We start from the raw sequence: 22,142 nt of genomic DNA, 5'->3' as shown, positions 1-22,142 counted from the left end.
CAGAGCACAAATCACATATGCTAACTAGAGCTTTCTGTACAATTTACAGTGCCTCTCAAACCCAAGAAAGTTTAAATTAAAATTAAACAAAAAATATCTCACATAAAATTAATAATTAGGTATATTGTTGCTTACACTTATTTTTTTTTTTTTTTCAATGTCCCTTTAGCCCTTTTAAATATCTATAAACACAATATTCTCTACATAAAAATTTCTAGTATGAATTTTTCATTTACCGAATTACCGGTAAATTTCAAAAATTTACCGGTAAGTTTACCGAATGTTTTTTTGTCAATTTATCGGTAAACCGGTATACAATCCCTAGTGGGTACCTAAACGTTTAGTATTTTAATATTAATTTAATGCAAATGTATACATACCCAATAATATTAAACAGAAAAAATAAATATATTCAATAAAAATCTTTGTTTTAACGAATGTACAATGTCGCGGCTCGGTAAATACGTCAACACTGAAACAAAAATCAGTCTGGTATAGGGAAAATCGGGGAATTACACAGCAAAATCGCGAATTGTGCAGCAGCGTAAATTGAACTGGCGTAAACCGAGGGCTATCTGTATTAATAACTAAAACCTTTTCCACTTCCTATTCTTATCTCCATATTCAGCACATCATCCTGTCAATTCACACACCAATTATATACAGATATATTTGGTAAATATTTTCTAAAATGAAATTTCTTTGAAAAATGGGCCACCCAATCAAGATCTAGAAGCTCCTTATATTTAGATTTAACAAAAAAGTTAATGAATTACCAGAACTGCTTACTGTCAGCAGACACCACACTTTTATTAATCCTCTGTAAAAAAAAAAAAAGCTTAGTTCTGCCTAAATTACGAGTCACAATAAAATAGTGGTTTAATAAAATTACTCACAGCTACACTATCCTCAATCTTTGCTCTTCTTATCCTGTTCGATGCCTATTTTCTAACAATACTCAACCTAAAATCTGTATCAACATAGAAAAATTAGACATTCCAAATGCCCTTAGGCACCAATCTGAAAATGAAGATTTAATTAAACAATCCAGTACCTCAAACATTAACACTTGCTGACTCTGAATTATACACATTAACTTATTATATTTATAATTTACCATTTCACTACATTCTTCCCTACAAAAAATTCTCTATTACCCATAAGCCTTTTTAAAGGTTCTCATATTTTCTTTTTAAGTTTAGAGTCTAAAACTACACTAATTGGGAAATGATTACTATATACTTTATCCAGCACTAAAAATTTGTTACAATAGATAACTGAGTCAGCCTAACCAAGGCTAAATTAATTCCAGAACATCCTGTTTCACCCACATAGGTATAATAACCTTTGTAGACAGATGGTCCTTTGCAATTTAAAATTATATATCCCACATCTTCACAAAAATCCAACACCAGTCTTCTGTGATTATTTATCAGTGTATCTTGTGATAATCATGACATCCAAACCTGATCAAGATCTTCATTACAATCAAAAATCTACTGCTGTAGATCCATGCTAATGCGAGCATTAAAATCACCAACCAGTAAATCAGTCTTATAGCAGCAAACCAACTTAACTACTTCTGTCCAAATATCATTCCATAAAGCAGAACTTTTCTTAAAATTAGGACATTCAGTAATTTTTTTTTTTCTTGATATACATAAAACAAAAAGAAATTACTGAATGTCCTAATTTTAATTCCATAACAATCCAATACCTATCTTTTTCAAAAATATTCACTTTTAAGGAATCAAAAGCATCCAGCTACCAATAAAACAACCTCTATCAGTCTCTCGATAAACAGTTTCCTAAAGAACAGAAAAGTTATTCATGTTATGAAGATCAGAAATTAGAGTCCTACCATCCCACCAGGTCTCCATCAAGAAAATTATGTCAAAGGTACATAAAAAATTCCAAAAAGAATTAGATTTATTTACAATACCTTCACAGTTCCATGAAAGTACTGATATGCCTGCTCCCAGTCAAGTTGAAATTTGCTCCTCCATTTTCTTAGAAACTATATTATATTTATAAACTTTCACTGTATTCCTATTACTTAAATAAATAATTGATGCTTCCATCATCTTTTTTTCTGTAGCAAAATTATTAACTATTTTTCTTTTATTTCTAGTTAGAGGGGGAAGGTCATCCATTATAAATACCCTGGATTCCTTTAATTTAAATGCCACTCTTTTAATCTTACATTTATTGTCATAATTCAAAAACTACAATAAATTAACCTAATTCTACCATTCTGTTGTTGCCCCAATCTATAACACTGCTGTAAATTGATGTGATCAACATTTGATTTTATTTCAATATTATGTCTCTAACCTGCAAGTTATCATTTTTTAACTCAGGTAATCCAGAAATTAATAAATTGTTGTGCCTTAAAAAACACTCAAACTGCTCCTGACTTAATGTAAAATCATCCAATTTACTCTCCGAGTCTATTCCTTCAACTGACGAAACCTTGCCTGTATTGTGTGCAAATTTTTTCTCAAAATTCTCAAATCTAGTTTCTAAATTAACAATAGCTTTATCCAAATTTTCTACCTAGGTGAAGATTCTATCAACTTAAGCAATCATTCCTTCCAATTTAGTATTCTGCTTTAAATTCAGTTGAATTAATAGCACTATCTCATCCTTAATATCCAGTTCTCCCCAAAGTAACTCTAAAATCCTTGTCTCCTCCAATGGGTCTGGGTGAAAAATCTTAGATCTATTATCTGACTTGCTCACTGGCAAATAGATCTTCCTTTTACATATGTCAAATATTTTCAATAATCTTACCTGAAAAATTAAATGAATTGTTAATTATAATATGCCCAAAAGTGTCGACCAAAAATGCTGCCCAGACTTAACATTAATAATTTATATATTTTGGTGTGATATAAATAGTTTTAAAAATTTAAATTTTTATTACATGAAAATTAATAAGTTTTTGATGCTATAGCAGTTTACAGCAAGTTTGAATTGAATATGTCATGGAAATGCTTATTGTTTTTTTCAGTGTTATAAAGTTAACATTATATAGTGTTATAAATGAAATAAGAACTCTTTATTATTTAACATTTGAACTAATTTTTAATAGAAAAATTTTAGTTAGTTATTTTCACTAATCACTTGAAAGTTAATGTAAGATTAATTAAGCATAAATATAAAATTGTTCAGTTTTTAAATTGCATTTAGCAAGAGAAAATTCAAACATTTTTTTCCAGACTTTTGATATAAATCTAAATACAGTAGAGTCTCGAAAACTTGGCACTCGATAACCTGGCAGTCTGGATAACTCGGCCACACCCTGGCAGGGCAAAAAAATCCTTAGTTAATTAATTTTCATTATAGACAGCTTTATAAAAGTATAAAAGCTCTCATAAAGTATTTTTCTGAGGTCTGTCTTATCAGGTAAATTACTGTACACAGTGTATTCATTAATTTTCATTTTCATGTAGTAAAGGCTCTATGCCTTCATAAAGGACGTACTTTTCCTTTGTTTAAGGGTATTTGGGCAGTTTATTCTCTGTTGTATTCTCAAGTAAACAATACATACACGTATTTTCTGAGGAAACACTCATACTTATTTTTTTTAACCCCATTCCCGATAACCCAGCATTTTCACAAACTTGGCCATCCTTCGGTCCACATTAGGCCAAGTTTTCGAGACTCTATATAAAATTACTTGTCCTGACTGAGTATTTGACTGATTGATTCATTATTGCCCAGAACAAACCACTGAACCTAAAGAGGTGAAATTTGGTACACGATTAGGGTATGTCATGAAAACACACACTAAGAAGGGATTTTTTGAAATTCCCCTGTGGGGGGAGAGGGAGAGCATTAAGGCTTAACCTGAAGAACGGCTTCTACTGTACTATTTTAGATGCAATTTTTTTTGTTTTCAACTATATTTATTGAGTACTTAGGTGTATTAAATTGATAACATTTCAAACATTGTTATAAATATTTTTATATATTTTGATTTTTTTTACCAAATGTTTGAACCATTTTAAATTCAAATTTGTTATTGCATATTGGTTTGATCATAAAACGATTGTAAACGTTCCAGAAAATTGATCAAATTGAAAACAGTTTGTTTGATTCTCAGCAATTCTCATCATTCTCAGTGGTAGGTGTTATATAACAATTACTATGGTTGTTGAAATGCTGAATATAAATGGGGTTTGCTTGCAAAATCATCACGGGCAAAGTTGCGGGTAACAGCTAGTGAAATATAAAAATGATATTTAATTTTGTTATACTATATAATAATGTTAAATTAAAATTAAACTTTTTACTGTAAATATTTAATTATATGTACAGTACTTACTATATAACTAAATATTTTATACTTGAAAAATAGTTAAATATTTTCTCTCTATATATATTTTATGTAAATAGTAATAACATATTTTTGTGCAAATAAGAGCATCTTTCATATATGAAAATTGCTTGTTTTTTTTTTGTGTTTGAAACACATCCTGCTTTGCTTATAAAAGTATACTTCATATATAAAGACATGTTCTTATGTGTACCAGCTTGTTTTGATATACAAGAGCACTGCTGTGACAATGTAAATTAAATATAAAGGTATTGGTACGGGAACTATTTAGTGCCATCTCTGTGGCAACATTATTAAAAATAGAAAGCCAAAATTTAAAAAAAAATACACTTCCAATATTATAAAAGTTTTTTAAAAATAGTGAGTGTTTTTAGATACTTAATATAAAGCAGGCATTCTCTTATATTCATGGAAATATGATAGTTGAATATTATAAGCAATGATTTTTTTTATTTACTAAAGTTAATTGTAATTAATATAGTTGGAAATTAAAAGAAGTACAGGAATTCCACGCAGCTTTATGGTTCCTGTTGATGGGCCAGAGCATAAAGGTGCTCTTCTCACTAGTACTGGAGAATTTGCAGTCCCACTTATTGATCAGTAAGTCTTACTTAAATAATTTTTTAAATAAAGATTGAGATGTATATGTTTAAAATTTTATATATTTTAGTGAAGCTTATAAAGAAGTCAAAAAGGAAAAACCACCATTTTTGAAAGAACCAGAACCAGAACCAGATCCTGAACCAAAACTCCCAGAAGATTTATTGTGTATGGTTTGCAGAGATTTATTACAGGATGCAGTACTCATACCATGTTGTGGAGATAGCTTTTGTGATGAATGTAATTATTTATATCTTTATTCTGATTCATTCAAATTAAAGCAATAATAAAATAAAATTTCAAAACTATATTAATATACATAAATTGTATTATTTTGTCAAAAATGTTATATTATTTTTAATGTAAATTCTTTTTATGCCTAAGTTTCACAATTGAGTAACATTTGACTGTGTATTTTAGATAGGTTTGATTTTACTAAGCATTTAACTAAATATAACAATATTTATTTGATACATGGAAAATAACAATTGTACATTCTGAGGGGGGAAAACTTCAAAATATATCAATTATTTTAAATAAAAATATATAAAAATATATTTATAAATTTAATACATATTACACTTGTATTATATTAATTGTTAGTGACATTTTTAAAAACAGTATTTTGTTTTTGTTTACTTAGATAATTTTTAAAATGCTTCAGTTGAAGTTTTTTATACTTTAATTGTAATACAATACAGCTATATATATATATTTTGTTTCTGAAGTATAACTGTAGAATTTTTCATTAGATAATATTTTGGTGTACAAAAACACAAAACAATTTTTCAATATTTAAAAAATTATTTTTAGAACTACAGAATTTATTAAATAAGATCAGATTTTCTTATGTAATTTCTATTTTTTTTTTAATACTAAAGTGATTTGAAATTGAAATTTTGTTTTTTAAATGTTCAATATTAATTTAAAATCATAGTACTTAAATAAGAAATGGTGATTTATTATTATTTTTTTTAATGTTATAATTATAATAATAATATACAATTATAATGCTAATTAATAAGAATAAAATCATACCAGCTTATTTGTTGATAAAAAGACTATAACACTAAAATGTTAAATTTTTAATTTAATAATGATACTCTTTTATAGGTGTCAGACAAGTATTATTGGATTCAGAGAATCATGAATGTCCTGTATGTCATGAAACAGATATATCACCAGATAATTTAATTCCCAATCGCTTCTTACGAACTCAAGTTATGAATTTCAAAAATGAGACAGGTTACACTCGTGTTAAAGGTGGCCGTTCCCAACCTGTTGAAAATCTTCCTATAACACAAATTCAATCTCCAGCTGTTACTCCAGTGCATCTTTCACCTGTAAATACCATTATGGTTCCACCTTCTCCACTGCAGTCTCAAACACCTCCTACCATCCAGATAAGTTCACCCTCACATATAATTAATGAAAATGAAGCATCAAATTCTCTTCAAAATGAATGTCATGAAAAAATTTTAGAAGAAGCATCAGTTGTTTGCGAAGAAGTTAAATCTGAGTCACAGATTTTGCATTCTCCAAATAATGATACTTTGGAGAAACATGAATCAACACACATTGGAATAGAGTAAGAATCAAAACTTAAATATTAATATTAGTAGTATTAGTAGTAGTATTATAATTAATAATGTAAGTAATATTTAGAATAAACTGGTAAATTGACAAGTGTCAAGTATAACAGCTTTCATAGGGATGTAAATGTTTTTTGAATAGTAGTATGAAATATTGTGGAAGCTCCATTTTTATGCTTTCTTTATTTGCAGATCTTGCATATTTCTAGTTTGGTATTTGTAATTACTTTTCATATTTATAAAGGTAAAATTTACTTATTTGCAGGAGGATTAAGAAAATTAATGAGACAATAAAAGGGAGGTACTTAGATTATTTTTAATGTGTCTGGTTCAATTCTGTTGTCAGCCATTAGATTGCATTATTAAAGCATGTGAACTTATGTGAATAGTAAATATTGTATTATATATTAGTATATAATATAAAGGTTAGCACTGTGTATCAAGGCTAAATTTTAGTTAATTTTTATGTTACAAATCAAAAATGTCAGCTAAAGTCTCTAGTATTTTGATATTTTATCAGAAAAGCAAGAAGAAAAAAAAGATGTCTTTTGAAAACAGAATTAGGTTGTAGATCATATGCAAGGAGGAGAGTCAGAAATCAGATTCATTTATTAATGCATCGCAAAAAACATTAATTAAGAAAGAAGAGAGAAAGGTTAAAATTGCATTGGCAAAGTTTCTTATATGAAACATTTTAAATTTGTTTAACCTGTTGTACGTGGATCCCGAAAATATTCGTGTTGACCTCATTGACCTGCATGGGCGATCCCGAATATTTTCGTGTTTACATCAGAACATTTTTGATACTAGATGTCGCTTTGCGTCACAATTTTTATATTAAAACAAACTTTTAAAATAAAATTTTTTTTGTTTTTTATATTATTCAATATATATATTTTGTTTGTGAAACATAAAAAAATAATTTTTTACGATACAGTAAACACGATTATTATTAAAAAAAAAAAATAGGCTTAACATCGACGAAAATTCAACATGGCATCACATGCAACAAAAAAAAATTTCAACATCGAATAAGTTAATCTTCTTCATTTATATATAAAAATGAGGATGTTTGTTTGTTTGCTATGCATACCTAGGCCATTCAACCATGTGCTATGAAACTCTGAAGTTGCATTCACATACTTCCAACTTAGATCATGTCATACATCTTACACCAAAATATTGATGGATTTTTACATATAAATTAATTTTTGTCTATATTTGATTTTCTAACTTTACATGTAGCATCATCTATTGGCAAAAATTTAAGAAACTAATAAAGTAAATATAATTTTTACAAAAAAGATATAATTTTAAAAATATATATATTATATTCACTTAATTACTGCAACAATGATATAGTGTGAAATAGATTACATGCCATTATGCCATTACTGCAACAGACAGACAGACAAAATAATCTTTATTCAGCCCGATACTGCTAGGCACAATCAGGAAGAAAATGTAGAGCATACCTTGGTGAAACATGCTGAGTGAAGTAACCAAATAATACCGGAGAAAATAAAAGAAAAATAAGATAGGATGAATTAAACAGACATTATGCAAATTCAGTGATACAATGAATAAGCAATGCAATTCGCATGGTGAGTTCAACACATTATATACAAAACAGTATAATCATGTATGTACTGTACAGGGAAAATATAATGGATCAAAATGGACAAGCATTGTGCCGAGCCAGTCATACATTAAATAAACATTAGGGTATGCCACGAAAAGACAGTGTAACATTTAGCAGTACGTTGAAGACAGAAGAGATGAACAGTCCATTATTGGATCATTGTTCTTGTGAAATAGTTTGACAATTTTTCTAAATAGGCAGAAGTATTTTTTGCTATACAGTACCAATTCTAGATCACATGGACAGTCAAGATTATCTTCATCCATGAGCTGCTTGAGTTGATGCCTTATATCTTCTAGCATTGAACAAGACAGCAGATAGTGTTTCACCCCATCCCACATCTCGCAGATGGGGCAGCAGTTCATGCCAATGATATTGAACCTATGAAGGTATACATTGAACTGTCCGTGTTCAGACAGAAACAGTAAAGTTTGGTGATGGTGTAAAATCAGTTCCAGCAAAGATATCTTTTGATGCTCAGGATAAACTGATGGGTGTTGCTCAGGAATGAGTTCCCATTCTCGCTGCCATGCTGCAATGATGTCATGCCATAAAAGTGCTTCAGTCTGGAAGCTGGTAGATAACTATAGGCTGGATCAGTGTTTGTAAGTAGAGTAACTGCACATGCAAGAGAATCAGCATGTTCATTTCCCATATTGCCACAGTGTCCCCGAATCCATTTAATACCATAAGTGTTGTTGGTCTGGGCAGCAGAAGAAAGAATATCTCTAGCTATGGGATGGGTGCTATCTTTATTAGTTAATACATGGATGGTGGCAAAGCTGTCAGTTAGGATGGAGATGTCATTAATGCTAAATTTTATGTTGCAAAACTCTATTGCTTTAAACACAACAAACATCTCGGTCTAAAACACTGAACACTCTGGGTGCAGAACATAAGTGTTGTGATGAACTTCATTGGTGTTAACATGCATGACAAAAGCTCTTGCAGTATCCATGAAGTTTTCAACCCATTGGTATAAACCTCAATGTTGGTTTGGGCAATCACGAGGTCCAAGGCCCCTCCTATGTGTTGGATGAGGCAAGTCCACAAAAGGCCTGCTGACCTCGTAGCAAGACGCATTGTACATATTACTAGAAATAGTGATGCTCTTTCCTCTGGACAGCAGAAACTGCCCAGCACAGTATTGGATTTGACGGAGAATGGAAGGCTTCCCTTTCCCTGCAAGAACAGGAAGAGCATTTGAAACAGTGCAGTAGTAATGAGTAAGTTGTAGGAGAGCAAGATGCTGGGCTGTTCTAAGCTGACAGTGGTTGTGAGATTGGGAGGCTGCCTCACTCCAGACAACTGAAATGTAGCAAATGATGGGCATGAACACACAGTCGTAAATAGCATTGATGGCCTCATAGTCAAGACCCCAACTATTTCTGGCAAGCCATTACTGCAACAGATGGTAGCACATAGAATTTTCCTGTGTGGAGTGAAGTAGTGTTTTGCCCCTGTACATCATACTTTTTCTGTTAGCAATAGAGTTGTGACAGTTATGTATCAAACTCCATTTAGGGCAAAAATTTTTAATTGAAATAACATGACATTCAATTTGTATTGGAAGTTCAGATATAGTTAATTGAGGCCTCCTGTCCATAAGCTTTCCATATCTGGTCTCAGCATTCATCTATCTAACTCTTAGTTGGTTAGGGTTAGACAGCAGATGGACAACAGTGAATTTATAGTCTGTGAGTTTTTCAAAATGAAGCCCAATAAGTACCCTCCAGTAACCGAGTGTATAAAATCACCAAACGTCAGTAGTCTGTTATGGGTTTGCACATGGTCAACAGACTGGTTGTGTGCAGTTTTCTACATTTTCTTCATGTTAGTAACACCTAAATAGGGGACAGCTTTACATAAGTCTTTCTGAGATGTATCCTCCTTGGCAGATTGCTCACATGTCATGCTGCTGTAATTAAGTAAACCAAATCAATTCTAATAATTTTTCTATAAATGCAATAATTCACGTGGACATACTTCACTATCACAAAATTGGACACTCCCCTGATTTCATCTTTACTTTTTAACTCATAAACACATGGCTCCAAACTTCCTTCACTGGTACTGCTTAAAGATGTTCTAACAATGTTCAGCCAAATTAATGTATTGTACTGTACTGTACTGTACATGGAACAATTTTAAGGTACAAAGCTCGAAGTCTTTTTCTGTGCCAATATTTATTTTTCCTATTTATTATCACGGTGAGATTGCTTCATTCAAAACTTCCTGAAGTTGTAGTCTGTGTAATATGCACTTTATTCACATGTTGTGTCTTGCTGTTAAATCTGCTTCCACTATTCTTATACCACAATTTTCAAAACTCTCCTTTACTATGTTTCTGCTTAGCTTTACTTTATCAATCTGGTTTTACCAGTTTTTTCTACAAGATCATATAAAAGCAATTATTTTTGTATTTTTATGGGATTTTTTTATTTATTTAAACAAATCTTATATCAAGTCTTCTGGATGTTAAGATTAGCAACTTTCATCACATTGGGGCTATCACAACCTATCCAACACGGATCACTTTTCAAATGTTAATAGTAGACCAATATTAATTAGTAGTCGTTGACCATCCTTTCTTCTGGGAGGAGGTCAATAACTACTTTTGGTTGAATTAACTGGGAACCCCTGCTCTACTGTATACAATTTAAAGAAATTTTTTTAATGTGTTAGATTGTTCACTTTGATAAACACTTACATAAGGTAACCTTTATAGTTGTATAAATCAAATACTATACTATAATATAATATAATTGAAGGATTAGAAGTATGAAATAATCTTAATGTTTGCTTGTATTTTTTGCTTGGGCAATGCCAAGCTTACTTGTTAGTATATTAATATTTTGTCAGTTTCCTAATTTTTAAATGTATTTCTTCTTTCTGTATTTGTTGTTTCCATAACGTTTGGTATTTACTCTCTCAGCTGTGTTGATTTGTGATATTTGAATTTTAAATTTCTATGTTGTATATAATTAAGATTGATACTTTCTATAATTTTATAACAATGTGCACATTTTTTGAATGAAAAGTTTAATACCATATGTTTTAGAGTAGAAAGTTTAGGAATAATGTCATTAGTTATTAAAGTTGTAAAGAGATGGCTTAAATGGTACTCATTTTATTCATCTACATTGATTAACAATCAGTAAACTATTATAATTTGATTGAATTGAATTGATTGAATGATGAAATTTTTTAATCCATTAATTTATGATTGATGAAGATAGATTGGATATTATATTGGCAGATAATTAAAACAATTATCATTATGCCAAACAATCTGCCATATTATCCAGCTGTAATAAGGCTAATAATTACATATAAAGTAATTTGACTAGAGGTATGTGGTCGGGCTGTCATTCGTGATAATTTTAATACAGACAACTCATATTAATATGAATCACTAGGGAACAGTAGTTAGTTCACTTTATCGAAAAATTTGTATTAACAATTTTCAGAGTTGAGGTTGTATAATTTATGCATTAAGGATTAATAAGCAGTTGAAATCTCTAAATTATAATATTTTGAATTAATTTACTAAATAAAGTTAAATAAAATTAAATTTATTTACTAAAATAAATTAATGATCTAAATGATTTTCAAGTCAAACAAAATGAAGAGAGTATTCACCATTTAAGTTTAGAGCAGTATATCAAAGGAAAGCAAAGCTAAAAGAAGTCTGATTTTTTTTTCCTTCTGTTGAAGTTTGTTTGAAAAGTAGATAATATTTTTTCATGCCAAAAGAGTAAAAACAGGCCCAAATTTGGTGCAAAGTAATCAAATCTGGCATTGCTGTATGCACCCTCAATATGCAAGATAACACCTGTTTACATGGGACCGCATCCATTTACAGGGGTGGTCATTCCTAAATTTTAACCCCTGTTTTCCGAGTACAGTGGAATGCTCTGCAAAAACCAGATGTTTGAATTGCTCTACAATCAGAGATCAACCCATCTTTGCTTACTAAGAGAAGAAAATCTGTTCTACTGAAAGTAGAACATAAATTACAGTACCACTTAACATGGGTGAGTTAGAGCATGTTGTGAATTAATATAGGAGGTATATAGATGACATCATCATTATCTGGAAAACAACGCCAGATGCAACAACCTTTGTCGATTCTTTCAACAATAACCCACACGGGTTGACTCTAGAAATAGAGCAATCTCACCCATCAGAAGTACACTTTCTGGATATTAGCATCAAGATCGATAGCTCGGGAATCAATACGTCGGTATATCATAAACCCGGAGCCACATCATCATATATTCCGACCGGGTCATGTGATCCGAGCTCGTACAAGACCGCAGCTTTTAGAGCATTAATCCCTTAACGCCCAACTGGTTTTAATTATGATGTAATTAAGCATAAAAATACATAAAAATACTTAAAACTGAAAAAAACGAAAGAAATGCGTTACTTTTGAAGAAAAAGCTTCAAATTTTATTTTCCTTTGTCTCGCCTTTCTGTGAAATTTAACACCAATGAGTCATTGTTTACACAGCTGGATGACCTTGAACACAGCTGGAGTCTGATTTCCCAGGGCATTCTCATAGACGTCTTGGGAGGACAAGGGTTTAAAGTAGGGTGAATATGACAGACACGGATATTTTAAAATATTTTTAAAAAATTAAAATTTTAATTGCGATTTCCGACCCCCCCTAATTAATTAAATTAATATATAAAAAATCGATTGATTAAAAAAATTAAAAAACTTTTGGAGGTCGTTTTTGACATCAGAAAGCAGCTTTAAATAACTTTACCGAAGTCAAATCCGTGCGCTACAACTTAGGAACCATGAAATAAATTTGATAAAAAAATTCCCATTAAAAAACAATTAAGCCTTAATCGAGCCTTATCAAAGACTCATTAAAATCGCAATAAAATTTTTTCGCGCGAGCAAAAAATTTTGAAATTAATAACTAACTCCTGTGTTAAACCATCTGACTCCGATTTAAAAACCACAGAAATTATTAGGCTTCAAACAGGATGAACAAAATCATGCCCCACACACACAGTCTAACATCCACACATATAGAAAAAACCTCAAATCTTTTGCATATCTCGAAATTTCAAGGTGTCCTGAGTCCAAAAATTTGGGAGGGGTCATTTTTTGAGTTAGTGTTACACTTTTCCTCTGTTATATATAACAGCCGGAAAAGTAAAAATTATCGAATGCATATTTATATATTACTTTGAGAAGTCTTTTAGCTTTGGAATAAAAAGTTTCTATGCTCTATCTTTATTAGAACTCTACTTATTGAATCTTTTATTCTGAGGTCATGTGATGACATCAGAATTTCTGGGTTTCTTTCATCCACCCCTGGTCGGAGTTGGATGGTAAGGAAGAGTCGGAGTTGGAGTCGGTAGATTTTTATGCGACTCCACAGCCCTGGTCTTTTGTTTGAACATCACGCAACTCTTGATTACTCACTCCCCACTATTGTTCAGCTTACATGTTCGGATGTGTTGCACGAAATTGACACATAGCTAGGCCTACTATTTATTTTGTGTTATTTCTGTGTTTGTTATATTGTGGTCATATGCACATAGTGAGGTTTATTTTTACAAAGATGCATATGGTAAAACAATAAAACGTGCTTTTATTTTGCCGGTATATTTTCACTTTACAGGATCATCTGGATTCCGACACTCCTAATTTCCTCTCAAAACAAAACCTTTTTGAGTCCACAGTCAGAATAAAATTATCGCGATACAAAGAAAATACTTATCAATAACTTAAATCTACTTATTCTAATAAGGGAAAGAGAGAAAAGGATAGATAATAGGATAGATAGAAATATAGTTTCAAGCAAGAATGGATACCCAAGTTGGCGATCAAAGTGGCAATGGTCGGATGATGTCATCCTGGATTGGGGGGGCGATTGTATGTGAAAGCCGATCAATATTTCGTTTGGCTTTTCAGTGTTCAGATGTCCTTAATCACGATACTTCTTTCCTCTTTGGGCCTTGTACCTTCTTTTCTTTCGAACCTTTCATTACATTCTCCAGTCAGTGCAAAAAAATGACCTGGAGACCTCTCCGACGTGTCTTCCCTTTTCCAGGTCTCAAGCAAAAAGTGACCCTCTCGTCTCTCCCTCTTGCCTCTGGGCTATTCCTTTCCTTTGTCCTCTAACCAGATCACCCATCAACCATACTTGGAAGAAAGTTCCAGGAAGTATAAACAAATGAAAAAAGGACAAAGAAGGAAGGAAGGAAAAATAGAAAAAAATATATAAAACATATATGAAAAAATAAAAAAATACATTGGTGTACCACCACAATATCTACGGAGACTTGAGAGACTCTATGTGATGATTTCTTGTAACCATGAACGAATCAAAAGACGATATAAGATTAACGAGAACATTTATTAGCTTACATACATTCGACTTGGATTTTACACAAATTGCGAAATTATACCCCAACTTATGTGAATTCAACTTACACAGTTATCGCTCAGTCCCACCTCGCTCGGTTATCACGTAAGTTCGAGGTATTACTGTAATTATATAAGAAAGGAATGAAACTGGAACCTTAATTAAATGAAAAGAAAACTCAAACAGCTTCAGCTAAATAGTAGTCTGAAAATGTACCTAATAAATCTTTATTTTTGACTTTGTTAACAAACAGTCTATTTTTTTTTAATATATATATTTATATATAATTGTAAATTCAAAATTTTGTGTTTTAAATATTTATATGATTTAATTTTTAGGCTTGATGATAATCAACCAGGAACTCCTTTAGCTGATGAACCACCTGTTGATTTAGAAACTGAGTTGGTTACAGATCAGAAATTGTCTACTGATGCATTGCAGAACACATTAGATTCTCCTTATGTTTCATCACTTCCTATTGATGGTGTTTGTATTGAAAGTCAAGGTGATAATTCACTATCTCCAAGAATGGATAATATATCAGGAAACACTATTATGACAATTACTACACGTGGTCCAAAATATATGCATTCGGTAAGTTAAAGCAAAAGATTTCATCATGTTAAAAATTAATGTCATTACATCATGTCATTACATATTAAACACTCTTAAATGCTAGTAAGTTTTAATGAGTCATTCCATAATATATTTTAAGAATATAGAATAGTTTTATATTTTTTTATGATTGGAATTCTTTAAAGATTAAATAAATTATTTTTAAAATTTTAGGGATTCAATACTTACAGTGGATGTCTTCAAAATCAACATTCAAGACAGTATCAGTCACGATCTAATTCTTCTAGAGGACCGTCCCATGGTAAATTTTGAATTGAATTTTAAATATGTGATTTATTGTACTAATTATGAATAAACAACTTTAACTTCAACTTATTACTTTCCTGGCTGTTATATATAACAAAAATAAAGTATGGTGATCAGTCAAAAAATGACCCCCAAGACATTTTTGGACTTAGAACAACTTGAAGCATCAAGAGAAATGCAAAAAAAAATATGGGGATAATTTCTGTGTGTATGGATGCTTGTGTGTGTGGTGCACAGTTTTGTTCACCCTGTTTGAAGATTAATAACCTGGGATATTACATCATCTTGTTAGAACCACATATGCTGCAATCCTTATATCAGTTTTAGGCAAAAGAAAGTTTTGTAACACTGTTCTATAGCAATAAGCAGTCAAAGTAACAACATTTTTGTTGTCATCTTCAAAGAGGGTCCAATGATGTCATCAGCCGAAATTACATACCAGTTACTTTACTAGGGTGAATAGGTCATTCATGAATTAATCTTGGGTTTTCTGTTACCCAGACTGACTATTCTGTTTGTTAACAGATCCACTTAAATCAAAATTATCTTTGTCACACATAATGAAATTTTCAAAGAAATTTGGGTTTTCAATACTCATCTGTAACACTTCTGAATTCCATTCATGGTGGCATTTATGGTCATTTTGCAACTGTAGTATTAAATGAATCTTGTATAAGTGAAACTGCAGATCCTTCCATAAAATTTTCCATGCAGTTGTTGAAGTAGCACCAATTTCTTGTGTTGTCTAACAAAGGTCCTGGATATATATCAACACTTTTCCTCATAGCATCAATGTTTTGTGGAGTAAATCTTGCAGAGTATATTGCATTTGAAAATTATTGATTATACTCTGAATTCTTGGCTTTGAAGTAACGATATATACCCCAAAATAATCTCAGTTTTCTTTGGGCGATTGTATGTGAAAGCCGATCAATATTTCGTTTGNTATTCAATATATATATTTTGTTTGTGAAACATAAAAAAATAATTTTTTACGATACAGTAAACACGATTATTATTAAAAAAAAAAAAATAGGCTTAACATCGACGAAAATTCAACATGGCATCACATGCAACAAAAAAAAATTTCAACATCGAATAAGTTAATCTTCTTCATTTATATATAAAAATGAGGATGTTTGTTTGTTTGCTATGCATACCTAGGCCATTCAACCATGTGCTATGAAACTCTGAAGTTGCATTCACATACTTCCAACTTAGATCATGTCATACATCTTACACCAAAATATTGATGGATTTTTACATATAAATTAATTTTTGTCTATATTTGATTTTCTAACTTTACATGTAGCATCATCTATTGGCAAAAATTTAAGAAACTAATAAAGTAAATATAATTTTTACAAAAAAGATATAATTTTAAAAATATATATATTATATTCACTTAATTACTGCAACAATGATATAGTGTGAAATAGATTACATGCCATTATGCCATTACTGCAACAGACAGACAGACAAAATAATCTTTATTCAGCCCGATACTGCTAGGCACAATCAGGAAGAAAATGTAGAGCATACCTTGGTGAAACATGCTGAGTGAAGTAACCAAATAATACCGGAGAAAATAAAAGAAAAATAAGATAGGATGAATTAAACAGACATTATGCAAATTCAGTGATACAATGAATAAGCAATGCAATTCGCATGGTGAGTTCAACACATTATATACAAAACAGTATAATCATGTATGTACTGTACAGGGAAAATATAATGGATCAAAATGGACAAGCATTGTGCCGAGCCAGTCATACATTAAATAAACATTAGGGTATGCCACGAAAAGACAGTGTAACATTTAGCAGTACGTTGAAGACAGAAGAGATGAACAGTCCATTATTGGATCATTGTTCTTGTGAAATAGTTTGACAATTTTTCTAAATAGGCAGAAGTATTTTTTGCTATACAGTACCAATTCTAGATCACATGGACAGTCAAGATTATCTTCATCCATGAGCTGCTTGAGTTGATGCCTTATATCTTCTAGCATTGAACAAGACAGCAGATAGTGTTTCACCCCATCCCACATCTCGCAGATGGGGCAGCAGTTCATGCCAATGATATTGAACCTATGAAGGTATACATTGAACTGTCCGTGTTCAGACAGAAACAGTAAAGTTTGGTGATGGGGTAAAATCAGTTCCAGCAAAGATATCTTTTGATGCTCAGGATAAACTGATGGGTGTTGCTCAGGAATGAGTTCCCATTCTCGCTGCCATGCTGCAATGATGTCATGCCATAAAAGTGCTTCAGTCTGGAAGCTGGTAGATAACTATAGGCTGGATCAGTGTTTGTAAGTAGAGTAACTGCACATGCAAGAGAATCAGCATGTTCATTTCCCATAGTGCCACAGTGTCCCCGAATCCATTTAATACCATAAGTGTTGTTGGTCTGGGCAGCAGAAGAAAGAATATCTCTAGCTATGGGATGGGTGCTATCTTTATTAGTTAATACATGGATGGTGGCAAAGCTGTCAGTTAGGATGGAGATGTCATTAATGCTAAATTTTATGTTGCAAAACTCTATTGCTTTAAACACAACAAACATCTCGGTCTAAAACACTGAACACTCTGGGTGCAGAACATAAGTGTTGTGATGAACTTCATTGGTGTTAACATGCATGACAAAAGCTCTTGCAGTATCCATGAAGTTTTCAACCCATTGGTATAAACCTCAATGTTGGTTTGGGCAATCACGAGGTCCAAGGCCCCTCCTATGTGTTGGATGAGGCAAGTCCACAAAAGGCCTGCTGACCTCGTAGCAAGACGCATTGTACATATTACTAGAAATAGTGATGCTCTTTCCTCTGGACAGCAGAAACTGCCCAGCACAGTATTGGATTTGACGGAGAATGGAAGGCTTCCCTTTCCCTGCAAGAACAGGAAGAGCATTTGAAACAGTGCAGTAGTAATGAGTAAGTTGTAGGAGAGCAAGATGCTGGGCTGTTCTAAGCTGACAGTGGTTGTGAGATTGGGAGGCTGCCTCACTCCAGACAACTGAAATGTAGCAAATGATGGGCATGAACACACAGTCGTAAATAGCATTGATGGCCTCATAGTCAAGACCCCAACTATTTCTGGCAAGCCATTACTGCAACAGATGGTAGCACATAGAATTTTCCTGTGTGGAGTGAAGTAGTGTTTTGCCCCTGTACATCATACTTTTTCTGTTAGCAATAGAGTTGTGACAGTTATGTATCAAACTCCATTTAGGGCAAAAATTTTTAATTGAAATAACATGACATTCAATTTGTATTGGAAGTTCAGATATAGTTAATTGAGGCCTCCTGTCCATAAGCTTTCCATATCTGGTCTCAGCATTCATCTATCTAACTCTTAGTTGGTTAGGGTTAGACAGCAGATGGACAACAGTGAATTTATAGTCTGTGAGTTTTTCAAAATGAAGCCCAATAAGTACCCTCCAGTAACCGAGTGTATAAAATCACCAAACGTCAGTAGTCTGTTATGGGTTTGCACATGGTCAACAGACTGGTTGTGTGCAGTTTTCTACATTTTCTTCATGTTAGTAACACCTAAATAGGGGACAGCTTTACATAAGTCTTTCTGAGATGTATCCTCCTTGGCAGATTGCTCACATGTCATGCTGCTGTAATTAAGTAAACCAAATCAATTCTAATAATTTTTCTATAAATGCAATAATTCACGTGGACATACTTCACTATCACAAAATTGGACACTCCCCTGATTTCATCTTTACTTTTTAACTCATAAACACATGGCTCCAAACTTCCTTCACTGGTACTGCTTAAAGATGTTCTAACAATGTTCAGCCAAATTAATGTATTGTACTGTACTGTACTGTACATGGAACAATTTTAAGGTACAAAGCTCGAAGTCTTTTTCTGTGCCAATATTTATTTTTCCTATTTATTATCACGGTGAGATTGCTTCATTCAAAACTTCCTGAAGTTGTAGTCTGTGTAATATGCACTTTATTCACATGTTGTGTCTTGCTGTTAAATCTGCTTCCACTATTCTTATACCACAATTTTCAAAACTCTCCTTTACTATGTTTCTGCTTAGCTTTACTTTATCAATCTGGTTTTACCAGTTTTTTCTACAAGATCATATAAAAGCAATTATTTTTGTATTTTTATGGGATTTTTTTATTTATTTAAACAAATCTTATATCAAGTCTTCTGGATGTTAAGATTAGCAACTTTCATCACATTGGGGCTATCACAACCTATCCAACACGGATCACTTTTCAAATGTTAATAGTAGACCAATATTAATTAGTAGTCGTTGACCATCCTTTCTTCTGGGAGGAGGTCAATAACTACTTTTGGTTGAATTAACTGGGAACCCCTGCTCTACTGTATACAATTTAAAGAAATTTTTTTAATGTGTTAGATTGTTCACTTTGATAAACACTTACATAAGGTAACCTTTATAGTTGTATAAATCAAATACTATACTATAATATAATATAATTGAAGGATTAGAAGTATGAAATAATCTTAATGTTTGCTTGTATTTTTTGCTTGGGCAATGCCAAGCTTACTTGTTAGTATATTAATATTTTGTCAGTTTCCTAATTTTTAAATGTATTTCTTCTTTCTGTATTTGTTGTTTCCATAACGTTTGGTATTTACTCTCTCAGCTGTGTTGATTTGTGATATTTGAATTTTAAATTTCTATGTTGTATATAATTAAGATTGATACTTTCTATAATTTTATAACAATGTGCACATTTTTTGAATGAAAAGTTTAATACCATATGTTTTAGAGTAGAAAGTTTAGGAATAATGTCATTAGTTATAAAAGTTGTAAAGAGATGGCTTAAATGGTACTCATTTTATTCATCTACATTGATTAACAATCAGTAAACTATTATAATTTGATTGATTGATGAATGAATTGTTTTGATTGAATTGAATTGATTGAATGATGAAATTTTTTAATCCATTAATTTATGATTGATGAAGATAGATTGGATATTATATTGGCAGATAATTAAAACAATTATCATTATGCCAAACAATCTGCCATATTATCCAGCTGTAATAAGGCTAATAATTACATATAAAGTAATTTGACTAGAGGTATGTGGTCGGGCTGTCATTCGTGATAATTTTAATACAGACAACTCATATTAATATGAATCACTAGGGAACAGTAGTTAGTTCACTTTATCGAAAAATTTGTATTAACAATTTTCAGAGTTGAGGTTGTATAATTTATGCATTAAGGATTAATAAGCAGTTGAAATCTCTAAATTATAATATTTTGAATTAATTTACTAAATAAAGTTAAATAAAATTAAATTTATTTACTAAAATAAATTAATGATCTAAATGATTTTCAAGTCAAACAAAATGAAGAGAGTATTCACCATTTAAGTTTAGAGCAGTATATCAAAGGAAAGCAAAGCTAAAAGAAGTCTGATTTTTTTTTCCTTCTGTTGAAGTTTGTTTGAAAAGTAGATAATATTTTTTCATGCCAAAAGAGTAAAAACAGGCCCAAATTTGGTGCAAAGTAATCAAATCTGGCATTGCTGTATGCACCCTCAATATGCAAGATAACACCTGTTTACATGGGACCGCATCCATTTACAGGGGTGGTCATTCCTAAATTTTAACCCCTGTTTTCCGAGTACAGTGGAATGCTCTGCAAAAACCAGATGTTTGAATTGCTCTACAATCAGAGATCAACCCATCTTTGCTTACTAAGAGAAGAAAATCTGTTCTACTGAAAGTAGAACATAAATTACAGTACCACTTAACATGGGTGAGTTAGAGCATGTTGTGAATTAATATAGGAGGTATATAGATGACATCATCATTATCTGGAAAACAACGCCAGATGCAACAACCTTTGTCGATTCTTTCAACAATAACCCACACGGGTTGACTCTAGAAATAGAGCAATCTCACCCATCAGAAGTACACTTTCTGGATATTAGCATCAAGATCGATAGCTCGGGAATCAATACGTCGGTATATCATAAACCCGGAGCCACATCATCATATATTCCGACCGGGTCATGTGATCCGAGCTCGTACAAGACCGCAGCTTTTAGAGCATTAATCCCTTAACGCCCAACTGGTTTTAATTATGATGTAATTAAGCATAAAAATACATAAAAATACTTAAAACTGAAAAAAACGAAAGAAATGCGTTACTTTTGAAGAAAAAGCTTCAAATTTTATTTTCCTTTGTCTCGCCTTTCTGTGAAATTTAACACCAATGAGTCATTGTTTACACAGCTGGATGACCTTGAACACAGCTGGAGTCTGATTTCCCAGGGCATTCTCATAGACGTCTTGGGAGGACAAGGGTTTAAAGTAGGGTGAATATGACAGACACGGATATTTTAAAATATTTTTAAAAAATTAAAATTTTAATTGCGATTTCCGACCCCCCCTAATTAATTAAATTAATATATAAAAAATCGATTGATTAAAAAAATTAAAAAACTTTTGGAGGTCGTTTTTGACATCAGAAAGCAGCTTTAAATAACTTTACCGAAGTCAAATCCGTGCACTACAACTTTAGAACGATTAATTAATTTTGATAAAAAAAATTCCATTAAAAAACAATTAAGCCTTAATCGAGCCTTATCAAAGGCTAATTAAAATCGCGATAAAATTTTTTTGCGCGGGTAAAAATTTTTGCAAAAATTTGTGAACCTAAAAAACATTCCAAAAA

General features: G+C 31.6%; 1 protein-coding gene across 1 annotated transcript in view; it reads left to right on the top strand.

The window, feature by feature from the left end:
• Positions 1 to 22,142, top strand: part of LOC111618570 (E3 ubiquitin-protein ligase RBBP6-like) — a 169,765-nt gene that overhangs the window by 113,835 nt on the left and 33,788 nt on the right. Inside the window, exons 8-13 of the mRNA XM_023360128.1 lie at positions 4,824 to 4,942; positions 5,013 to 5,182; positions 6,056 to 6,530; positions 14,907 to 15,162; positions 15,358 to 15,445; positions 18,286 to 18,385. Of these exons, the coding sequence (XP_023215896.1) occupies positions 4,824 to 4,942; positions 5,013 to 5,182; positions 6,056 to 6,530; positions 14,907 to 15,162; positions 15,358 to 15,445; positions 18,286 to 18,385 (1,208 nt within the window). The remainder of the gene's footprint in view (positions 1 to 4,823; positions 4,943 to 5,012; positions 5,183 to 6,055; positions 6,531 to 14,906; positions 15,163 to 15,357; positions 15,446 to 18,285; positions 18,386 to 22,142) is intronic.

This window comes from Centruroides sculpturatus, unplaced genomic scaffold (assembly GCF_000671375.1).
Source record: "Centruroides sculpturatus isolate CEXI.00-Female unplaced genomic scaffold, Cexi_2.0 scaffold42, whole genome shotgun sequence".
Taxonomy (NCBI): Eukaryota; Metazoa; Arthropoda; class Arachnida; order Scorpiones; family Buthidae; genus Centruroides; species Centruroides sculpturatus.
The sequence above is the reverse complement of the archived record's forward strand: the minus strand, read 5'-3'. Positions and strand labels throughout refer to the sequence as shown.